Here is a 24,445-nt window from a genome sequence, read left to right on the forward strand (position 1 = left end):
CAGCTCAAGTATCTCGTTGAAATATTCTTGGAAACTGAAAGCATAAACTACCATGGCAGATCTTACAGACATAGAAAGCATCACCAAAGATTACTCATGGAATAAGTTTTTGGAGATCGTCGAAAATAAAAGCAAATATAAGTATAAGGATGTTCGAGTCGACATAGATTGGACAAGGACCAAATTTGTGGCATCGGACCCAAATTTCAACAGCATTGGCAATGGACACGTTAGTGGAAAACCCATGAAAGGAAAAATTCCTCCACAGCTGATCGAAATCCCAAAAGCTCAAGAGATTTACAGGTCTGTCTACGTCAACAGAACAGAGGGGGAGCAGGAGCATTCTATCTCCATGCAAAGAAGCACCAAGAGCATCTGCAAAGCTTACGTCAACAAAGGATACACTAAAGGAATCAACGTAGGACTCAAACTGGCCGTGCCGGGAGAGGTCGCAAATGCCACAGCCAATTTTGGATACTCTGTGAACGTCACAGACAATTCTGAAGAGTCCACAGAGCAGACAATGACCTGGGGATCCGACTGTAAGGTCAAGGTTCCTAGAAATAAACAGGTGTCCGCCAAAATATCCATCACCGAGAAGGAGTACAACGCATCCTTCCAGATGAAGACAACCATTTACGGAACGGTGCATATAGCAATCCACAGCAGACTCGACGACAAGTTCTTATTTTCTTTGGACGCACCGTTCGTAGAAATTATGAGATGGTACTGCCATAAAGAATGGGCATTTAGAGACTGCACTATCAAAGATAAGGAGGTAGATTGGGACGTCAGCGGAAATTGCTACTTCAGATTTGGTGTGGAGCAAACAGTGGAAATTCAGCCATCTCTGTAGAAATAAACAATGTTTTGTGATGTTTGTTATAGACAAAACACACCACTAGTTGTATTTAGAATTTGTTGATCACACATTTTCATATGTACTATACCCATGATGCATTCCTTGAGATTTATTAACAACTTGATTTCATATTTTAATCCCAGAAGTATATGAAATTAAAAGAAACTTTATATGAAACTTGTATATGTACACATTTCAGTGTCAAAATTTGTACCATGTTTGTCTTTATAAATATCATATGAAAATGATATATATATGATGTTGACATGCTTACAACATCCGTCCACACTATATTATTTACGTCCATCTTTGTGCAATTTCCATGCTTTTCATATGATTTTCCCCAAGACATGTTCGTATACATGTAGTAACAAAGTACACTTAAACAGAATGTGAAAAAATCTGCCCATTTTAAATACATTGCAAAATTTGTTTATTCAATCTGTGCATAATTACATAATTCATTCTTATATTCATGAGTAAACATACAAAATGCACGTAATATAATTAGCAAATCTATTTCACTGTAAATACCTGTATCTTACAACAATATGTATTTTTTTTTTCAATAAATGGATATTTTAAAAGTACACTTATAATCTTGTTTTCTTTTATGAAAGGTAAATATAACGAACAGTGATCAATCTCATAACTAAAATGTAGTTGTGCCATCATGGTTCCTGTACTCTCAGCGTTTTTGTGTGTAGAAAACTCCTGGAATGACTTCTTTCAAATTTGCCATCGATACAAGGAAATGATGAAAACCTTAACACTGCATTCGTGTATCCTTTACAGAGAGTGATGACAGAGCAAGAGGCCCATGGGCCACATCACTCACCTGAGCATCCTTCGTGTCCTGCTGTTCTTTAGAATATTGTTTACCATCTATATTTCCATGTAAAACTTGGATCCCCTATTGTGGCCCCACCGAGCCCCTAGAGCAATAATCTAAACAAATTTGAATATTCATTACCTGAGGATGTCTCATCTGTTTACATGACTAATTATAAACTACCTGTTCATAGGAAAAAGATTTCGATTAACTTTTTATCATAAAATCCCATGTAAACTTTGATACTTTATTGTGATTCCACATTATCCCCGAAAATAACGAATTAAAAAAACATATCTGCACTTCCTAAGGATTCTTGCATACTATTATGACCAATTATCACGACGTTTCCTACATATTCGCATATAAAACTTTGTCCCTCAATTATGACCACACTCTATACCCCCAGCCCTCACGATGTGATTTGTCAAAGCCCTATTATTCTTGAGAAGATATATCCCCATGTAAAACTTTAACCCCCTGGTCTCATCATACCCCTGGCCATGATTTGAACAATTTTGAATCTCGTACATGAAATTTCCACCTAAATTTCGTCTTTTCTGGTTAAGAGATTCTTTTGAATATTCTTAAAAGATGTCACTATAGTTTCACTATTTTTAATTATCTCCCCTTTGAAAAGGATGTGACCCATCACTTAAATGTTTTGAACTCCCTTTAATTGTTATGGCAAGTTTGTTTAAAATTTGTCCAGTGGATCTACAGAAGAAATCGAATATGTGCAAGCACACAGGCAAACGGACAGACGCGGGAAAAAAGGTGGTAAGAAAAGCTCAACAGGTGAGCAAATGACTAATCATGGTTCTGTTGTTCTGGAGACATTTTTCTAGTTTTCCCCATGTATTCTCATATAAAACTTTGTTCTCCACTTGTGACCCCATCCATCGTTCATGATTGGAGCTAACTTGAAACCACATTACATTAGGATGCTATTAGAACTGTTATTGAGAAGAAAATTCTAAAAGATTCTTCCCTATGTATCCCATTAAAAGGGCTTGATCCTTTGTTTGAAGAATTTTGAATCCGATTCATCCAAGGATGCTTTATGGCAAGTTTGGTTGAAATTGGCCCAGTGTTTCTGGGGAGAGGGGAAAAGCGGATGAGCGGAAAGAAGCAAGACGGACAAAAAGTTATCAGAAAAACACATTTAAACTCACAGCTCATGTCAGCTAAAAGAGAAATTAAAAATTAATTTCAGGTTTGTATATCATCAATTGTGTATTCTTCGTTGAGTGGTCACTTTGTTTTGAAACAAGCCTTACATACATGTATATCGTCATGTCTTACATATATCGAATATCTTACATACATCGTCGGATGTCTTATATATATATCATCGAACACCTTGCAAACATCGTCGCATGTCTTACATATGTCATCAAATATCTTGCATACATCGTCCCATGTCTTACATATACATCTATCATCGAATGTCTTACAGACATCTTCGCATGTCTTACATATGCCATCGAATATCTTCGTGTCTTGTAACAGTGTATACGAACGCATATAATTATCACATCACTGTTCTTCGGGAGTACTGTTCCCATAGTTTAGAACTACATTCTATGTCATATCAGCGCGGACGTACCCCGATGATAAGGAGCAGTGTGAGTTGTTTTCACTTCCGTTTTCCAAAAGTATGTTCTCACAAGTTCTACTTTCAAAATTTGACACGTAGTCCATATTGTTGGTCGCTTTGGAATTGTCAGTGCATTTGTGCACCTCGAAATTTTGTTTTCCATACGTCTGGTTCCTATCTGAGAAACTACAAAATCCGTCGTTGTCTCTCATTGTCTTCATCTCAATTTCACCATTGCTGGTAATAAAAGTCAAATCATTTAAACCAACATAGTCAGAGATCTGTGACTGTATAGAGTCCGACGTGTTAACGTCTGAAGTGATTGAGACGGAGTCCTGCGACTGTATAGCGTCGGACGTGTTAACGTCTGGTGTAATTGAGCGAGTACTTTCCGGTGTCGTCTGCGATCCTTGTGATGAATCGTCCAAGTCGATTACCAAAGCAGAAAAGTCCAGTTCCTGGTAATGATCAGGGCTCTCAACAACTACTTCTAGAGGAGACATTGTCGAACCGCTGATGATAGATACAGATAATGTTTGGGTATGTTGTTGAAGATCAGAAGACTCTCGTCTGTGAGCCTCGCTTTGATATCGAGTCAAGTGATCAGATTGAAAGTGTTCAACAGAAGTAACATGTTTCTGAAATTCAATGAAGGAAATACGCTCACACGACATGTTTCTATCATCATTAAAAAGAAGACAAACGGTTAATGGAGTTAACTATACAAATACATACCTTGAAGCATATTGTAGCCATTTTCCGGAATTTTTCTTTGAAAAGCCCTCTCCTATAAACAGTGGAAGAATACTTAGAAAGTGATTGTTCTTTGCACTAGCATTTGAAGAGCAAATATGCTTTTAATGACCAACCAAGTATGAATGCATACCATACGATGTGATCAAGGTTCAAGGCAAGGTTAAAATTCACATTTTTGTTAGAAAATGATTTGAGAAGTCTATAGTTAGTTTAGTGTTTTACGGCCCTATTCAAGAATGTTTTTACCTGAATAGGGATGCCATCATTTTTTTAAGTATTTAAAAATAATATACCACCAATGTGACTTTTACATGGTGCTTACAGACGTATCAACGAGGGTTCCTAATGGTGTCAAAGCTTGTGGTAACACAGGATCTCAGTTTCAAAACACTCATGGTATTCACTTTTAATCTGGGCGTTTGAGAAGGAATAATCAATGGACGACTTCAGTTTCCTGAGTTGCAATCAAACGGAGCGACTTCAGTTCGTATCCGAGTAAGTAGCCTAGGGTAGATATTCCAATTTCCTTCCTTACTCCCATGTATAATAGTCTAACCAAACGCATTCATCGTTTGAAAACTGAAACATGCGCAGTATCCTTGCAAGACCGACATGTTGCTATAATGTACGTAACAAGAATTGAAACTCTCTCCGTTCGATTGGAAATCAGGTAATCTGAGTTCGTACTCGGGTAGGTACCGACGTCGCCCACGGAGAGCGTTTCCACTCTTATGTGACATTTGAACTCTATCCAAGTTAGCCTGCCTTTCACGAGGGTTTTTTGATACATTATAGCAAGATGTCGGTCTTCAAAGGATACTGCACATGTGCCAGTTTTCCAACGATGGATGTGATTGTTTGGAGTATCATAGATGGGAGTATTTACCCTATTAACTCGGGTATGAACCGACGTCGCCCTATGTAAAATGTCTTAAGGTATCCGATCCATAATTCGCCTCTGTGAGATCGGCTGATCTCGGTGTAAATCGTACAACATCGGGAGTGTTTTAAGTTTGACGCGGCGTCGAGATAGAAATCTACAGCCAATCCACGAAATATCACATTGAATGGACAATCCATGGAATATCACATTGAATGGACAATCCATGGAATATCACATTGAATGGACAATCCACGGACTATCACATTGAATGGACAATCCACGGAATATCACATTGAATGGACATATGAGGAAATTTATACGACTATAAAGGCAGTATTAAAACAAGAAAAACCGTCCTTTCTTAATCAAAATCATACCGCTAACAACTGTTTCTCACATTATCACCAGTGTGAGATCGACTTTACCCATGTGAAACAGCCATGTGAGATTTTTCTTTCTCTCCTATCTACGTATGTAAGATACAGATATTCTATGAAAGAAAGGTATGTAAGATATTTCTATCTTTCATATCACGTGACGTTTATCTTACATATCCCGTGACGTCATAATCAATACACAACTAGCTTGCAACTTACCTCGCCTCGATTGACGAACACTAGCGTCTGCAAAGCTCTTGTACAAAAAATGACAGATTGTAATGTCCCTGATAATGTCCAGGTGTATGTGACCGGACACAAAAATACACATTCCTTGAACAATTACTGCACACTCAACAACATGCAACAGTCACAAATTCCTCATACACCTATGTCATCCGGTGTATTATGTCAGTTCACAGAAACCCAGCCCACACGGTCTATTACTTCTAGGCCTACCTCCACATTCACTCTGTCAACGTCTACTGTCCGTGTCTCAGGTGAAATAAGTGCCCTCAATGTCCACGGGACTCGAGTCCTTGCACGCGTGGAAAACTAAAGTCTAGCCATGCCCATATTCACTAACAAAAACCACTTGGAATCTCTCTTCACACACTCGTCATTAAATAACTGCTCAATTAATATCAATATTAATGCTCCTCTAAGAAAAAAAACGTGCAGTTGTGGATTCATATTCTGATTAGGTCTGTCAAAATGTTTCGCGCTGATGGACTGTCGAGTTACGTCACGCATCACCCTGATTATTGATTTATTCAAAGAGGAATAACTCTAATACAATTCACTTATACACTCGTCGGCCGATTTTTTGTCGGCAATATAGTTGCCAAAATGAAGGTTGTAGAATTCGATTCTGGTGTTATTTTTAATGTATAGCGAAAAATTAATTAATTGGAAAATTCTCAAAATGGCGTCACTAGGCACAAGGAAAACGGAAAACTCTAGAAATATGAGAGAAAAATACTCTCTTATGAGTTGCCATGAAATACTAAGGTGATTCCACCCTCGGGGTTGCAAAAAAGCGGTAAAACCCTCGGCAAAGCCTCGGGTTTCACAGCTTTTTTGCAACCCTCGGGTGGAATCACCTTATATTTCATGGCTACTCATAAGAGAGTCTTATATTCTCACATTATCATCAGTGTGAGATAGACTTTACCCATGTGAGACAGCCATGTGAGATTTTTCTGTCTCACACTGCTGCGATGTCATATAATTGTGACGTCATATATTTTCTATGATGTACGTTGCACGGTGAAGATTTACGTTACACGATGAAATATTTTGCATTGTTATCTTTAAATTTTAATGTATATAGCTTTCTGTTGGACAACCCTGGGTTTTTTAGTTTACGCTTACAGTGTAAACCATTTTCGGGAACGCTCTTTCTGCCTATCTAATTAGTTTTTGCATCGAATTTCAAATAAGGATTTTGATAATTTAGAATTTTCTCAAAGCTCCTAAATTTATGCACTAAACTGTAGGTAAAATGTGAGAAAAATAATCCTTCATTATTAACTCGTGTGGGATAGGGGAATTCCACCTCTGGAACAAGATTCGCTGTCTAGGACTCGGCAAAGCCTCGTCCTAGACTGCGAATCTTGTCCCTTCGGTGGAATTTCCCTATCCCACACTCGTACTAATGAAGGATTCTATTAGTCTCACACTGCTGCGACGTCATTTGATTGTGACGTCATATAATTTCTATGATTTACGTCAAACTTCCACCAGAGTTCGTTTGCTCACAAATTCACTATTCGTAGGTGACGTAATGAGGCCTCGACGGGGAGTTTGTGCTTTACGTTACACGGTGAAGATTTACGTTACAAGGTGAAGTAAAATATTTTGCATTGTTATCTAAATTTTGATGTAGTATAGCTTTCTGGTGGACAACGTTGGGTTTTTTTTTAGTTTACACTTACAGCGTAAACCATTTTCGGGTATGCTCTTTCTGCTTATCTAATTAGTTTTTGCATCAAAGTTCAAACAAAGATTTTGATAATTTAGAATTTTCTCAAAGCTTCTAAATTTATGCACTAAACTTTAGGTAAAATGAGAGAAAAATAATCCTTCATTATCTCTGAAAGTGCAAACAGACACAAGCAATACGTGTTTATAAATTTTTTGAAAATTCAGATAATATGTTGTACGGTGTGACCGTTGGGACGAGCGAAGCCCATGAACATCTTGCAACACGACTTATAGACATTTTATCCGCCTCCAATCGGAACATCATTGATCCGCCTCTTCATTTAACGCGGGAAATATAACGTGGTGGATGTGAACAGTTACGTTGTGACGTTATATTTAATGTTTTTTCTTCTTCTCTCAAACCAAGCAAAAACAAAATGTCTGAAGCTATGAGAAAGCTTGTCTGGAATTTAAAAAGATTTATGGTACTCTCTAAACAATCTAATTATTTTAATTACGGGTTTGTTAAAGAAGTATACCGCAGTGACGGCGACATTTTTGCAGAAGCATATACTCATCAGGGCCCGGTTTTTCGAAAGCTGGTTAACTTTAACACAGTGTTAACTCCTGTGTTAAAGTTAACCATGCGATTAACTGTTTTTCAAAATGTGAGTTTGCGTTAACACTGTGTTAACGTTGTGTTAACTTTAATCCACCTCCAGTACCTGTGTTAAGTCTTAACACAGTGGTTAAAAATGGCCGCCGACTTCATTTTCTGTCCGCCTCAGACCAAAAATCATGAAAATTTCAAAGGCTTAGACATTCTGAGGTGTGTATTGACGCTGAACTATGACGGTGTGTTGTTTATGTTGTCATAAATTGATATATTCGTCAAATCTCATGAAATTTACCTAAGGGGAACAGCTAATGGAAAAAAAAAACTAGTACAGTTGGATGATGGTGTTACACTTTTCTGTCAGTGGCAATATCTTGCACGCATCTATAGATAGATACTTTCGGCAGAAACTTTCATAAGGAGGGGGGGGTGTCAATAAAACTCGTATTATATTCACTTATATGAAATCCTGCAACAGGACCCATGCTTAAGATGTAAGTTTACCTAATTTTTGGCTTCCAAATGTCAAAGTGCATGCAGGCCCTTGGGTCATGATGATAATCTCCATTGAAACACCAACTTTAAAAACACCGTCTGCACTGGCCTTGACCTTTTGAAAATCCCTTGTATCATTTACAACTGATTCAAATGAAGATTTGCATGCATGAAACGTACATACATGTATTTTCTTTTGTGAAGGCTATCTAATATGAACAGTATTCAATTCAGGCTAATACAGAATAGTTGTTAACACAAACTTAGGAAGAAGAGTTTTTCATTGTTGATATTCCAGATTAATCTCCCTTAGTAGAAATGGAGTGGTGGATCAAGTGTTATGTTTAAAATAAAAAGAATATTAAAATAAATAAATGCATAAAAAGAACAGAGATATAAAATGCTATAGATATGTATGTGAACAGACTATCATAAGGTAAATTTATTTATCATGAATATTTTAAACTATTTTTGGGGAAAATAAGACTTTTAAAGAGTATTTAAAAGAAAAAGTAAGATATTCTTAGAAATTTAGAATTTTTTATAGGCTAGCATCGTCGTTAAACCCCTCCCATAGATTTTGTCCAATTATGAATCAAACAATATAGAAAACCATATGTTTTATTTCCTAGTTCAAAACATGTAGCACCTCACCCCTTATTTCTGACAACATACGTTTAATGTTATTTTTACATGCAAAGTCTGACACCCCCCCCCCTTCCCCGTTTTTTCATATCATAGCACCAGTGATTGGTAGTTGAAATGTAAGCTTGAACTGAACCCGTATATTTTACTGATAAATGATGAAACCGACCCCCTCCCCCATCACGCAACTTAGGATTTTAGGTTCGGCCCGTACAGAACAACTCATTTTAGGGGTGTGTGTATAAATTATTTTGTTTTGGCTTGTCAAGTATTTTCAGACAATTGTGAAGTCAACTTGTTCGACTCCCTATAAACTCCCACTTTGATAAACTATGCAATGAGCCTGCTTTCTACAACATAAGCACCGTTTTTCTCAACTAGATTTCTAAAGGCCTAGTATATATCATTATATCTAATAGCTCTATGATTATTCAAAATGAATAGAATAATAAATGCATTTATACAAGTATAAGTGCATGGCTCACAGTCACTGTCATGTATTTCGAAACTAACCAATACATGAACATTTCATCAGCTATCTCCCAAAACAAGACTTTTATTTACTCCTGCATTTTTATTGTTTACATAGGAAGTACATGTGCATTATGGGTAATCAAATGATTAGCAAGTGGTTAACTCCGTTAACACAGTGTTAACTAACCAATGTGTTAAATTGCTTTCGAAAAACAGAATTTAACCATTGTGTTAGCTAATCACTTGGTTAGGAGTTAACACTGCGTTAAACTTAACCACTGTGTTAAAGTTAACCAGCTTTCGAAAAACCGGGCCCAGAAGGTAATACTCATCTTTTTTCAGCTGAAGAAGAGCAAATCACGTGACTCATATGTGTAATCATTGGAGCGAGCTCGTCGCGTCGCTTCGCGACGCGAGCTTCGCTCGCTATTAAATACAAATTCTTATGAAATAGGGGAACACCAACCTGTGTGTAGCAGTTATAAATGGAAAAGGTTGATTTAATCCGGTGCACTTAATTTATATATGTCCAAGGGGAGTAATTGTAGAGCAATGAAAGACAACTCAAATGGTTTGCAGTCTTCGATAACAGCAGCTTATGTGAACATGCGTATCAGATTTCACACAGATGCCGAATTATTTACCTCTGGAACAAGATTCGCTGTCTAGGACTCGGCAAATCCTCGTCCTAGACTGTGAATCTTGTCCCTTCGGTCGAATTTCCCTATCCCACACTCGTACTAATGAAGGATTCTATTAATTCTATATTATATATTAAACAGTTGACGGTTTATCCTTTTTATCGTCTTCCGTGGCAAAGACCTTCCGCTATATTAAGTGTATCGCGATATTTATTATTATTAAGTAAACTTGTATCATCATATTTATTGATATAGATTAACTTCTGTAAAGTTGTATCGTGATATTTATTGATATAGGTTAACTTATGTAAAGTTGTATCGTGATATTTATTGATATAGGTTAACTTCTGTAAAGTTGTATCGTGATATTTATTGATATAGGTTAACTTATGTAAAGTTGTATCGTGATATTTATTGATATAGGTTAACTTATGTAAAGTTGTATCGTGATATTTATTGATATAGGTTGCAAAACAAAATAAACAAATAAAAAGTTTTAAAAATCAAATTCAAGCTAAACAAGCAGCAAAATCTTCATTTCCTTTAAACATCGTACATGTACATGTATACACAAAATACATTTACAACGAGTCTACATTATGCATCCTTTATACATACATGTACATGTACAATATTATACAATTATTGCTGTTTTTGAGGTCAATACGATGATTTAGACACCTGAGGAGTACAATATTCACCGAGCTCGAAGGGCGAGCTGAATATTGTACTTCGAAGGTGGCTAAATCATCGTATTGACCTCAAAAACAGCAATAATTGTTTTATTATATGATTAAATGATTAAAAAAAAACCTTCCAAGATTGTTAATGTGACGACCGGAAAACAAACCTGCTGAAATCTTAGCCGAATCCAGTGAGAAACGCGGAATTTCATTGGACGGCAAAAATAAGTATAATCGATCGCGTCAAATTGAAAGTTCCCGACCTATATTTGGTCCTATGTGGAAAAAATAATTCCTTATGTTCACCTGGAAGGTCACGTGCAGGTAAACATAACGTAGTATGATTTCTACATTGTTGGATCTCAGCCAATTAGAGAGCTAGGAATTATTCAATCATATAATAAAATAAAATAATAATAATTCGTACTTTCATCTTTTTACTATATACTGTATTTCATGGAAACGAATTCAACTTTAGTGAATATTTATGGCACTTGCATTCATTAAACCGTTTGTAAAACATTTATTACGTTTCAAGAATAAGAAAATTTTGTTTAGAAAAATATGTTCACAATATTGGCAAATATATGTTAAACAAAAGATATGCCACGTGTATGTTGTTGAGTTACGATTGAAATGATTACTCGGTGTTAATTCGTCATCACTTTTAATCATTATTTAAAAGAAACAAACTATAATGAAAATACAAAAATTTAATGAAATTCTAGTAATTTGAATAAATGAAACATGAAGTGAAATCTTAAGAGCTTATGGAAAATAAATGTTTTTGAAATAAATCATTGTGTAAAATGCAAATCTGTATAAATATAATTTGTATCATACTGTATATAGAGACTTTTGGAAGACGTGTTATTACAGAAGAAACCGTACCTTGCACACAGAAATGCTGTGGCTACCACTATCACAATGCACACGACACAAGGAATGATAATAGACACTGCAGAGGCCGAGCCGGTCCTCGAAACCACTTTTGCAACGTTATCTGCAAGGAATGTAAAATAATGATAATAGGCAAGGCAATATTAGCCCTAACCCTGAGCCTTTTTCGTCCGAGAGCTCAACGAAATCACGTTAACAGCAACGTTATCTTCAAGGAATGTAAACTGATGATAACCCAGCGAATTTATGACAACCACATTTTAATAGTTTTTATACCATGATTTAGACTAAGTTTTAGGGGGGAGGGCACCGGCTGCGCCCCCATTAAATCGGCCACTGGTCAAATAATTATTTTTTTGTAAGTTGTGAGACAGTCTCCGTTATCTCCGTCCAAGATTCCTTCATTGAAAAGTAGATCAGATCCTAATTCAGAAAATCTCTCATATCAAATGAATATCATTTGTTTTAAAGGGGATATGTGTTCCTTGAAGCTGTCAGATGTGCTCACTGCCGGGAATTCGTTAAATATATCTATGATTTTTTCTCTCTAGGAGATGTGAGTTTATTTCTGCAGGTTTTTTAGCTCACCTGAGCTGAAAGCTCAAGTGAGCTTTTCTGATCACCCGTATTCCGGCGTCCGTCCGTCTGTCCGTCCGTCTGTAAACTTTTCACATTTTCAACTTCTTCTCAACAACCACTGGGCCAATTTCAACCAAAGTTGGCACAAAACATCCTTAGGTAAAGGGAATTCTAAATTGTTGAAATAAAGGGCCAGGCCACCTTCCAAGGGGAGATAATCAAGAAAAGGTAAAAATAGGGTAAGGTCATTAAAAAATCTTCTTCTCAAGAACCACTGGGCCAGAAAAGATGAAATTTATATGAAAGCTTCCTTATATAATGCAGATTCTAAATTGTTAAAATCATGGCCCCCGGGGGTCAGATGGGGCCACAATAGGGGGTCAAAGTTTTACATACAAATGTATAGGAAAAATCTTTAAAAATCTTTTTCCCAAGAACCACTGAGCCAGAAAAGCTGAGATTTATATGAAAGCTTCCTGATTCAGTACAGATTCTAAATTGTTAAAATTATGGCCCCCGGGGATTGGATGGGGCCACAATGGGGGTCAAAGTTTTTTTTGTTTGTTTTTTTTTTAGTTTTTTTTTTTTTTGATATAGTGCAGATTCAAGTTTGTTAAAATCATGGACCCGGGGATTGGATGGGGCCTCAAGGGGGGCATCAAAGTTTTACATACAAATATATAGGAAAAATCTTTTTAAATCTTCTTCTCAAGAACCACTGAGCCAGAAAAGATGAGGTTTATATGAAAGCTTCCTGATATAGTGCAGATTATAAATTGTTAAGATCATGGCCCCCTGGGGTAGGATGGGGCCACAATAGGGGATCAAAGTTTTACATACAAATATATAGGGAAAATCTTTAAAAATCTTCTTCTCAAGAACCATTGGGCCAAAGAAGTTCACATTTACATGAAAGCTTTCTGACATAGTGTAGATTCAAGTTTGCAAAAACCATGGCCTCCAGGGGAAGGTTTGGGGCCATAATTGGGACTACGGTTTTACATGCAAATAGATATGGAAAATCTTCTGATGTGGACCAAGGTGACTCAGGTGAGCGATGTGGCCCATGGGCCTCTTGTTTTTTTTTTTTTGCAGAATAAATTCCGTCTAAAAAAAAAACCCACGTACGACACATCTTTCATGGGCATTTAAAATTATTTCCCAAATATGATTTTGGTAAAAAGGTTCATTCTTCGATTATAGCTTATTTACAGGAGACATGAAAGAAATATACCACATCTTAAGTTACAGAGTATTTACCTTTGCATGCACTCCAGTCTATCCCAGTAGTTTGACCATAGTAGCTGACGGAAGCTCCTATATACAAACTGTTATTAAGTCCCCTGTCGTTTTCGTGGAGTGAAATGAAGGTGATTGACTCATTGAGTTCATCTGTGGTCCACCAGACGAAATTCTGGCGAAAAAATTTCATTATCAAGAAACTGCAAAATGTCAAGAATTACTGTAAAACTATTTATTTTCGTGAGATTCAATTTACGTGGTTTGAGAAACTTTAGCATGTTTGTTGGAACTTAATTTCGAGGTCGAATTGCTGTTACTCTTTCGCTTGGTTGTGGGGGATTTGAATTTATACCACGAAAACAAGGAAATAATATTATCCCCATGAAAATGAAACATTTTACGGTATTTAACACGCCAGTGTATTGTCACACCTCACATTCTACATGGGACATATTTCTAATTCCCTGACACCAAAAATAAGTCACATCACATCCGGTCTTTTCCAAACATAAACTGTTCACATCTGTGGATACTTGATACCCGTCATAGCTCTGATTGTATTGTACCGTGCACCCTATCGACTGACGAATAGCTGCAACGACAATCAGTTATAAAATAATATTCCAGTAAGCATGATAAAAACAAACAAATAATACAATGGCATTCAATTAAAATGATTGATTGGTGGGGTTTTTTCACATCCCGTCGAGAAATTTGTTTTCACTCATAATGAGACGTCACCAGCTGTAAGTGAAGTACCACACATTTAGACCTACGTTTAGCGCTCAGGGCCGTATCAGTGAGTTTTTTTTTATCGTGCCATGATACGGAACCGCCGTGTTTAAAGTCATATCCGAAAGACCCGTGATTCTCCTTTCTGAATGCCGAGGGTTTGGAGAAGGAGCAGTCACTACCTATTTAAATGTCTTAGGTGTGACGCAACCATGGGACGAGCGGGGCTCGAACTCACTACCTTCCGGATATGAAACGAATGCTCTACCTCTGAACTACCGCAACAGGTTGTAAAACGAAGCAAGTTGGTTTTGACATACATGTACAATGTAGATGCACTTGCAGTAGATTAGAGTTAATATACTTTAAAATATATACGCTTAAATACAAAAACTGTGTATGTACTTGTAAAGAACAAGGTACGATTGTATACATAGAAAGGCCCAAAAATTTTCTCTCCATGAAATGTGTCTGGAATTAACTTTATTCAGCATTTTAAGACAGTAATATATATGCCAGGTATACTATGTCAACAAAATCAGAATGATATTCCTAATTGGATAGCATTATGACATCATGAATAAGACATTTCCCGCCTTTTTTTCAAAATAAACATGAAAACTGTCAAATGCCATACAGATTATTGCCCAGGAAAAGATGTGCGCATTTGTCGAACAAAATGAAAATGATATTTATTGTGTATTATTTTAAGATGAAAAACATACTTGAATATGAATTTGCTCGATGCATGTGCTTTATGTTTTCTGAAAGGAAAACCACCCAAATTTGTGGATATTTTCATTGAAAATGGCATTTTTGCAATTTTATGCCAACGTCTAGCTCTCGTCATATGACACAAATTATTTTGCTGATCAAACTGAGCAGATTTTGAGTTTGCTAAACTATTCCTTATTTGAATGCCAGGGTTTGAGCTCCAAGTGAAATCATTGATGTTTTGGGCCAAATGACTTTAGAAACTGTACCTACTTCTTACATTTGTAAATACGAAACCATCAGACGAGTACTAGTATCACGCAGAAACATACCGCACGACTGGTCCTTTACTCGAAGGAGGGTGCCATTTCTCGATATTCCGCCAGAATTCACACCATAGACGCTGACATCAAACTGTTGACAGTCACTTGTCCTGGGGATGCGGAGTTGACTCATTGGTGAACTGGGGACTTCAAAGTCAAACTTCTTCGTTTGGTTGGAAACTGATATCTGATATTTGGAAACTTTCCCCTTTGTATCCTGCAATACATGGAAACAGATACCGACTTGAGAAATGGTGGGCAGTTACCAGTACATGTATGTGTTAATGCTTGAAATTAAGATGCATTTTTAAGAGTGAGTACTCCGTAGAAACAAAAAGTTAATAAATGCTATTTCTATTACAACACTGTTATCTGAAATTATGAGGACATGGTGGATTGAATAAATACATCAAATGACACACCAATTATCCAAAATACTGATTGTCCGTTTATTCATTATGTTTCAGAATACATGATTTGAACATACACATAAGGGATACCTACCCTCCAGTACAAAACCAGACAGTAGAATCGCTCTTGACAGACGTACATATTGTATCCTCCAGGACCCACCAGTTGCCCACCAGACGGCGCTTTGCAATCAATCAAACATTAAGTAAATGTATAGTTATTGCGAAATACCCTTAAATTCTAAATATTCATCGCGTAATGTAAGAATCGTAAGATGGTCACAAATATTGGAATGTTGTTGCTGTTTCATGTACCTTCCAATGGTGTTGTGAAATTTACGTCCTCTTCATCACTCCAAACACCGGAACCCACTGTCGTGCACCGTACCACAGTTCTGTACTGCGTCATCTCTTGTAAGTTCCTCAAAACGGTCTCGAACAAGGTGTCACTAGAGCATCGCTGGAATAAAAGGTTAGAGTACATCCTTATGACTTGCATATTTTATTTTTTTTTCAACGGAAAATGTTTTACCTACCTGTATGACTGTGGTATGAGGGAGGTCATTGGTTTTTACAACACACTGTATACGACAATCACAGTCTCTCTCCATACAAGATGTTGTCCTCCAGACTAGAACGGACTGCGTGCCAGAAACATTCTGCGTCTGCGCATCACTTATCTGAAGCTTCACTAAATGCAATTGAATTAAAAACCGTCATAATAAATTTTAGCATGCTTCAGTTACATTTGGCTATTTCCTGAGAATTCGTGTACTTGTTTGGTTTGTTTTGATTTTTCATTGGTACAGGTATATAGACGTCACCAGCTGTAGATAAACAACTATAAATACGAAACTATGCACAGCATCAACGACAATAGCACATTGCCACTGAGGTTCTTTTTATCGTGCCAACACTTGCCGCGACTCGGGACCTCGGTTTTCAAGGTCATATACGAAAAGAGGGAGAGGGCTACATGTAAAATAGGCTGTGTCTGCTGCCCAATCCCATTCACTTTTATTTGTGAATGAAATATTGTTTAAAGTAAAGTCATATCCGAAAACCAATGACTCTCCCATCCAAATACCTAGCGTTTGGCGAAGGAGCAATTATAACCTATATTTTACGTCTTAGGCAGGGCTTGAACTAATGACATGTGGATCACCAAGCGAGTGTTCTACCCCGGAGCGACTAAATTTTTTCAAAATAACGAATACCGTACAATATTCTAAACTGCGCTTCATTGAATTTCAATTTCCAAATAAAACATATCATAGGAGATCGTGAATCCGGAGATTTACGCAGATTTATTTATTTCTCATAAAATTAGGTCAGAATGCTAAAGAATCCACATGTATTTTGCACACCAAATTAGGTTGCCAAACGCAATATAAGTACATGTATTTTTAGACTTCATTTGTCAGATAAAAGCAGTTATTTATATGTCAAAGAGCAACCAAATACTTTACCTATTGAGCAATCTATCAATTTATGAATGATTTGGCTTGCTGTTGATGTCAGCTTCATTCCAGTTAGTTTTAAATCAAATTTTCCTCCGTCCACAGAAGACACTGGGCAGACTGCACTCATTTTCATTTTGGTTCTATACCTCGCTCGGATACAGTTAGCCAAGGGAGAGAACTCATCGCAAGTCATGGAGACGTTGCAAGTTTGTTCATCTACATAATATCCCAAACCAGCGGTGACGCTGAAAATATGTATTCATTCTCTATAATTCATACCGAGGCTTTTAATGCTAACAAAAATCAGAGAAAAAAATGAAAGTTATTTTTTGGTGCGATTGATATTTGGCGCCTTACATAGAAAGATTCCAGCAGGTGGAGTTATCTCCCATCCATTCACACGTCACAGATTCCAAGGATCCCTGGGATTTACAAAAGTAACACAGAACATCGTCAGGTAGGACCACCTTTTCTGATAATATAAAAGAGATTCTGATATATAAATGAAAAGTATTCCCTATGAAGTACATATCAAAACGCAGAATTTCGTAGATGACTTTAAAAAAACAACAATTACAGACACTGAACGAATCATAAAGACTAGTAAAAAGATATTGCCCTCGCGGTAATCTTGAATAAAGTATGGTAAATAATGTTTATAAATTTAGCATGGCGGTGCTATTGAAAACCATATAGCAGGAATTTTTGGTGGGGCACAGATTTAGCTGATTTAGGTGATACAAGGTAAATATTTAGTGAACTCGATTTAATTTATCTATACAATGTATATGTAGATATATACTGATGTACTTAAGGTATTCAATGTATAATGACCATATTTCATATCTAATAAATGGATGGTGGAATTTTTGTAATCATGGTATCATTTTGAAAGGTTCATCAAATAAAAATAATCCACCATAGGAAACTTCAAAATTTTGTTTACTGCTTGATTTATTTCACCTAGAATTTAACATTGAATTATATGGGAAAAGCATGTTTTATTACAATTTTTTAAAAAGAAATTATATTTTCATACAAATCTCTTGGTAGAAAGTTACAAACACTTTCTCTTAATGAAAACATGAAATAAAATTAATCATTGACCACACACATTTTTAGAAAATTCGATTTTTCTTATTTTTAAAAAGGGCAGACAACTCTTCCAAACAGTTTTAAGTGCAAAAGGGCCAGCTTCTAATCATTTACCAGTCATGTGAATTTCATCTGCTTCACTTTCATTATTATTTAACAATAAACATTTATGTTGATCTAAATCCTTCAAAATTGTTCATTATCCTTTCATTATACATGGAATACCTTAAACTTAACGATTTTTATTTTGGTAAATCTTTGAAAATCGACAAAATAAGCCGAGGTTATATTCCCGCCAAAACCTGACCTGGCTATACAGTGCACTTTTATATTTGTGTTCTTGTTTGTAAAACACAGTAGACCCCCTGTAGGACATTTTATGTTTCATTGTTTTTCATATTTCATCTCCCTCCTCCTCACAAAATTAAGAAGAGGTAAAACAAAGTTAAGTGTTGATATTACAGTCTGAAAACAACATCATCCTGTCACTTATAGAAAATCTAAACAAAGCGAGATAACTTAAACCGATGCAAACACTAGGGTCATATTTCCTAGTACCCTTTCTGATCGGAAAATTCTAACTTGAAAACTTTACAAGCAATTATCTGGACAAATGTATAGGCCTAATTTCTCCAAACAATGATGAATATAATTTTTTTTCATTTGGGATTTTTTTTAAAATTAGATTATAACACACCACTATGCACAATGGTGTACATTGTATGATACTTGTAAAACAGTCTAGTTTGAAATGTGGTGGTGTATCTATGTGGAATAAAACAGTCTAGTTTGAAATGTGGTGGTGTATCTGTGTGGAATAAAACAGTCTAGTTTGAAATGTGGTGGTGTATCTGTGTGGAATAAAACAGTCTAGTTTGAAATGTGGTGGTGTATCTGTGTGGAATAAAACAGTCTAGTTTGAAATGTGGTGGTGTATCTGTGTGGAATAAAACAGTCTAGTTTGAAAACCGGCGGTGTATCTGTGTGGAATAAAACAGTCTAGTTTGAAATGTGGTGGTGTATCTGTGTGGAATAAAACAGTCTAGTTTGAAATGTGGTGGTGTATCTGTGTGGAATAAAACAGTCTAGTTTGAAAACCGGAGGTGTATCTGTGTGGAATCAAACAGTCTAGTTTGAAAACCGGGGGTGTATCTGTGTGGAATAAAACAGTCTAGTTTGAAAACCGGGGGTGTATCTGTGTGGAATTAAACAGTCTAGTTTTAAAACCGGGGGTGTATCTGTGTGGAATAAAACAGTCTAGTTTGAAAAGCGGGGGTGTATCTGTGTGGAATAAAACAGTCTAGTTTGAACACCGGGGGTGTATCTGTGTGGAATAAACCAGTCTAGTTTTAAAACCGGGGGGTGTATCTGTGTGGAATAAAACAGTCTAGTTTGAAAAGCGGGGGTGTATCTGTGTGGAATAAACCAGTCTAGTTTGAAAACCGGCGGTGTATCTGTGTGGAATAAAACAGTCTAGTTTGAAAACCTGGGGTGTATCTGTTTGGAATAAAACAGTATATGTAGTTTGAAAACCGGGGGTGTATCTGTGTGGAATAAAACAATCTAGTTTTAAAACCTGGGGTGTATCTGTGTGGAATAAAACAGTCTAGATTGAAAACCGGGGGTGTATCTGTGTGGAATAAAACAATCTAGTTTTAAAACCGGGGGTGTATCTGCGTGGAATAAAATAGTCTAGTTTGAAAACCGGGGGTGTATCTGAGTGGAATAAAACAATCTAACGGTGCAGTACATCATTGATTATTTATAAAGACTTGGATTTTATCTAACCTTCAATGTACGTGATCTGACGACTGTATTCATCATCTCTTCTACAGAAATACGTCCCTACGTTATTTTGAACGGTCACATTAGGAATTCTGGTTTCAACTGCATTTGAGCTGACAGATGTTGAATTTAGTTCATATACAACATCAGGCCTGTCACGTGATTTAAACTGAAATTTGACATTGGTGGTGTTCTGGTCACTAACGATGCATTTCAGTATCATATCTCCATGTTCCTGGTAACAGCTAGTGGAGGGGTATAATGTGAGTTCTACAAGGTAAAAGAAGAAAACAAATCTAAAAATACTCACAGATAACAAAACTAGATGAATCAAATGTCTTCTTCTTTCTTTCTTTTTTTTACCGTAAATCCCCTAAATATACTTACCAAAGGAGCACACTAAAGTCAGTATACTACACACGAGTATAGTAACTCGCATTGTTACATTTCTCTTCATCTTCATCAGTAGCCATGACACAACATCTGTGGAATAAACTTTGATACTTTATTTAATCAAAGATATGTACATTGCATATAGTGAATGTGACTATTCAGTGTTTCTATTTATAACTCAATAATTTACATTTAGTATTGTTCAGTTTCATTTCATTAGTTTACCTCTATCGTCGTAAGACCAATAAAGTTGTGTCAGAGCTATCCCCGTGCGATTTTTTCTCTCTCTCTCTCTGTCTGAATTTTTAAGGCTCCATTTTTACAGTGCTTGACCAACCATCGTAAATTGCCATTTCCTAGTTGAATATATTGTTAAATCATGGTTTCATTATTTCGAAGAGAAATTATATTTTCAGATCCACACTTGGTACCCCACGAACAATAGACCAGTTTCCCCGCGTTTCGCAGAATGGCGGGAATACGTTGCATGATAGGAGTGTGTTCGAATGTGTAACGTGTATCGGTCACCCAGCCAAATGCTGATCACGCTCGCCATTTCTTAAGTTGCATGATCAAGAGAGAGAGACTCTACCACACCATTAGAAAAGCCAGCTCTCTAGCGAGGCAGTATACGTTCCCTCTTATACTGTCCACTACACTTCCCCTTGCTCAATGAAGCTTCGTCCCGAATCTTACATGTAGCGTGAGTTCTCTCTGAATGTTTGGCATCCGCCGTTACCGACAACCTCCCATCGTCTCCGGACGAAACCACGTCCGTACATGGACACAAAGTCCTAGAGCTCCAAAGATACCCTACCTGAAGAAGTCCCACCAAACACCAGAGTCACTACGCTGCCAACATTTTGTAACGTGTAGCGGTCACCCAGCCAAGTGCTGATCACGCTCGCCATTTCTTAAGTTGCATGATCAAGAGATAAAGACTCTACCACATCATTAGAAAAGCTAGCTCTCTAGCGAGGAAGTAATATGTTGTACGGTGTGACCGTTGAGACGAGCGAAGCCCATTAACATCTTGCAACACGACTTATAGACATTTTATCCGCGTCTTCAACTTCATTTAACGCGGGAAATATAACGCGGTGGATGTAAACAGTTATATTGTGACGTCATATTAACTGCAATGTTTTTTTCTTCTTCTCTCAAACCAAGCAAAAACAAAACGTTTGAAGCTATGAGAAAGCTTGTCTGAAATTTAAAAACGTTTATGGTACTTTCTAAACAATCTAATTATTTTAATTACGGGTTTGTCCATGAAGTATACCACAGTGACGGCGACATTTTTCCAGAAGCATTATGGGTAATAATCATCTTTTTTTCAGCTGATGAAGAGCAAATCACGTGACTCATATGCGTTATCATTGGAGCGAGCTCGTCGCGTCGCTTCGCGACGCGAGCTTCGCTCGCTATAAGTTCCCTCTTATAGCAAGCGACGCGACGAGCTCGCTCCAATGATTACACGAGTCACGTGATTTGCTCTTTATCAGTTGAAAAAAGATGAGTATCACCCATAATGCTTCTGGAAAAATGTCGCCGTCACTGCGGTATACTTCATTGACAATCCCGTAATTAAAATAATTAGATTGTTTAGAAAGTACAATCAACATTCTTAAATTCCAGACAAGCTTTCTCATAGCTTCAAACGTGTTGTTTTTGCTTGGTTTGAGAGAAGAAAAAACATTGCAGGTAATATGACGTCACAATTTGTAACTGTTTACATATTTCCTGCGTTAAATGAAGAGGCGGATAAAAGTTGTGTTGCAAGATGTTAATGGGCTTCGCTCGTCTTAACGGTCACACCGTACAACATATTAGCGAGCGCAGCGAGCCAGCGCAAAGCGCTGGCTCGAGCTTTAATGACTAGAGCGCGGGAAATAATCCGAGCTAAATCTAAACCTCTAACAAGGAAACATTTTTGACGCCAATCCCAGAAGTCCCCTGTCAAAAATGGTTGATATCTCGCAAAGTCACACCTTGGAATAACATTGTGAACTTACGTGGATTATCATCCTAATCTTATGGCCTCCTAGCTCCAAAATTCAGTGCATCATTAAGCGAAATGTTTAACGAAGTGCTATGTTTATGAAATCAGGCTAAGATGATGTGTGACGTCACGTCTACGTTTTGACGTACGTCATAATAAGACTGACAGTGGCGGATCTAAATACGTACTGGTACTTGTTATTTCCATTTGTAAAAGTTATACTACCGGGACAATATTGAATATATGTAAACATTAGGCATACGTAATATGGCATCGAATACAAATTGTGTATAATCGACTGCAAAACCACAAATCTGATTAAAATACTAAATTCTCAATAGGAATTTATTATTTTAACAAGAAAAAGGGGAGACTAACTTTTTAAAAATTGTTAGAATATGTGAGGGATCACAGGTACTGAATTAGTGCTATTTAAGAAATTGCAAAAAAAAAAAAAAAAAAATCGATGTAATTCGGTCGGATTGAAAACATTTTAAAAAAATCTTTGGGTTTTTTCCCGCGACTAAAGATAATAAGTGCTTAAATCCATTTCCTTTTAACATGTCCGGTAATGCAAACCACGATGACACCCACCCACCCCTCCCTCATGATAACCAACCATGCCACTTGCTATTGACAACTGAAAAATCATTAATTAATTCTAGTTTTGTGAATTAATCTTAATTAAAGTATTCTCACCACAGGTGTTTGGGTCATAATATATGAATACACATCTAACATTATACATATGTAAATAATCAACTACATATGTATAAGGTTAGATGTGTATTAATATATATTATTATGACCCAAGCACCTGTGATCAAAGCATTAAGATTACAAAATATGTATATACATGAAGCTGAGCTCGCTCAAACGGTAGCACGGTACAACATATTACTGTCCGCAACAAATGTATTGACGTAGTGAAACACAGCATGTTCATTGGTCGACCAATGAAATGGAAGTTATGATGGGTTATCATCAAAGCATCTTTTTCATGAAAAATTACAGCAAAAGAAGACACGTCGGTATTCAACCTGCAGACATTATTAACATTTGCATATGAACACACACAGTTGTTTAACATCTTTGATACATGTATATGGTTTTTCCTAAGCGTTTAGTAACGTTGTTTCTGATGAAGGCATACAGTGGAATCGTTATCAAGCGGGGTAGAATAAAGTCAAAAATAAAATCCAGTACTCAAACTTTATCTCTCGGATATTTCATGGATTGAAGACTAGTGATCAAATGTAAACAGAAAGAATTTGGTCAAGATCACGTGTTAACCCTGTGAGTCAGTGTGCTATATAATTTTTACCTTTTCGTGATTGAAAAGTTTTCCAATTTAACGCATAAAGATTAAAATAGAAACATCCACTCCACGCATGTATATATTACATACCCGCGAGAGTATTTCATTATTACAGGAACACACGTTTTATAGTTATCAGGCAAATGGAGAAGAAGAAAATGAATTTACCTTAACTCGACTGTTTCGGGCCATATCCGGTGTCGATGCTATTTGATAATATTTACGTATAAAGTCCCCTGCTTTATCAGTACATTCGTGATTGTAGTACTCTATCTTAACAATCAACAACTATCGATATCAGTTTACCAACATTTAAATCTTTACTAATAAAATGGATAAAAAGGGCCACTGTTGTGACAATGCAATCTTAACTGCCGAAGATTATGCATTGAATATAATTTGTGTATGAAAGAACCAGTCACAGTAGCGTAGAGGGCGCTCTCTTCACGACCGCCAATTCCCGGGTTCGATCCTTGGTCCCCCAGTCTCGCGTTAAACCAAAGACGTTTAACATATACTAGTAGTAAGTCACTCTTCCTTCGTCAAACGCCCGGCATTAAAAATGAAATCACGGGTCTCTTACATATGACCTTACAAGCGGAGAATCACGGGTCTCTTACATATGACCTTACAAGCGGAGGTCCCGTGTTACGGTAGATGTTGACACAAATTGTGAAAAAAAAATGTGTGGCATTTCAC

General features: G+C 36.7%; 2 protein-coding genes across 2 annotated transcripts; one reads left to right on the forward strand and one right to left on the reverse strand.

Annotated features, from left to right (window-relative positions):
• LOC125645780 (uncharacterized) lies at window positions 1-23,980 on the reverse strand. The gene is made up of 15 exons (XM_048871606.2): window positions 23,915-23,980; window positions 20,652-20,782; window positions 20,421-20,516; window positions 20,037-20,303; window positions 17,511-17,625; window positions 17,160-17,398; window positions 16,227-16,381; window positions 16,006-16,150; window positions 15,785-15,873; window positions 15,290-15,497; window positions 13,943-14,103; window positions 13,530-13,683; window positions 11,682-11,793; window positions 4,030-4,081; window positions 1-3,932 (listed from the first exon to the last, which is right to left on the reverse strand). Exons 3-15 carry the CDS (start codon window positions 20,494-20,496, stop codon window positions 3,279-3,281), a joined length of 2,427 nt encoding a protein of 808 aa, XP_048727563.2. The 5' UTR covers window positions 20,497-20,516; window positions 20,652-20,782; window positions 23,915-23,980; the 3' UTR covers window positions 1-3,278.
• On the forward strand, window positions 53-1,454 carry LOC125645789 (uncharacterized). Its single transcript, XM_048871615.2, has one exon. It carries the CDS (start codon window positions 53-55, stop codon window positions 854-856), a length of 804 nt encoding a protein of 267 aa, XP_048727572.2. The 3' UTR covers window positions 857-1,454.
• Window positions 23,981-24,445: the final 465 nt, after the last annotated feature.

Source organism: Ostrea edulis, chromosome 6, assembly GCF_947568905.1.
Source record: "Ostrea edulis chromosome 6, xbOstEdul1.1, whole genome shotgun sequence".
NCBI lineage: Eukaryota > Metazoa > Mollusca > Bivalvia > Ostreida > Ostreidae > Ostrea > Ostrea edulis.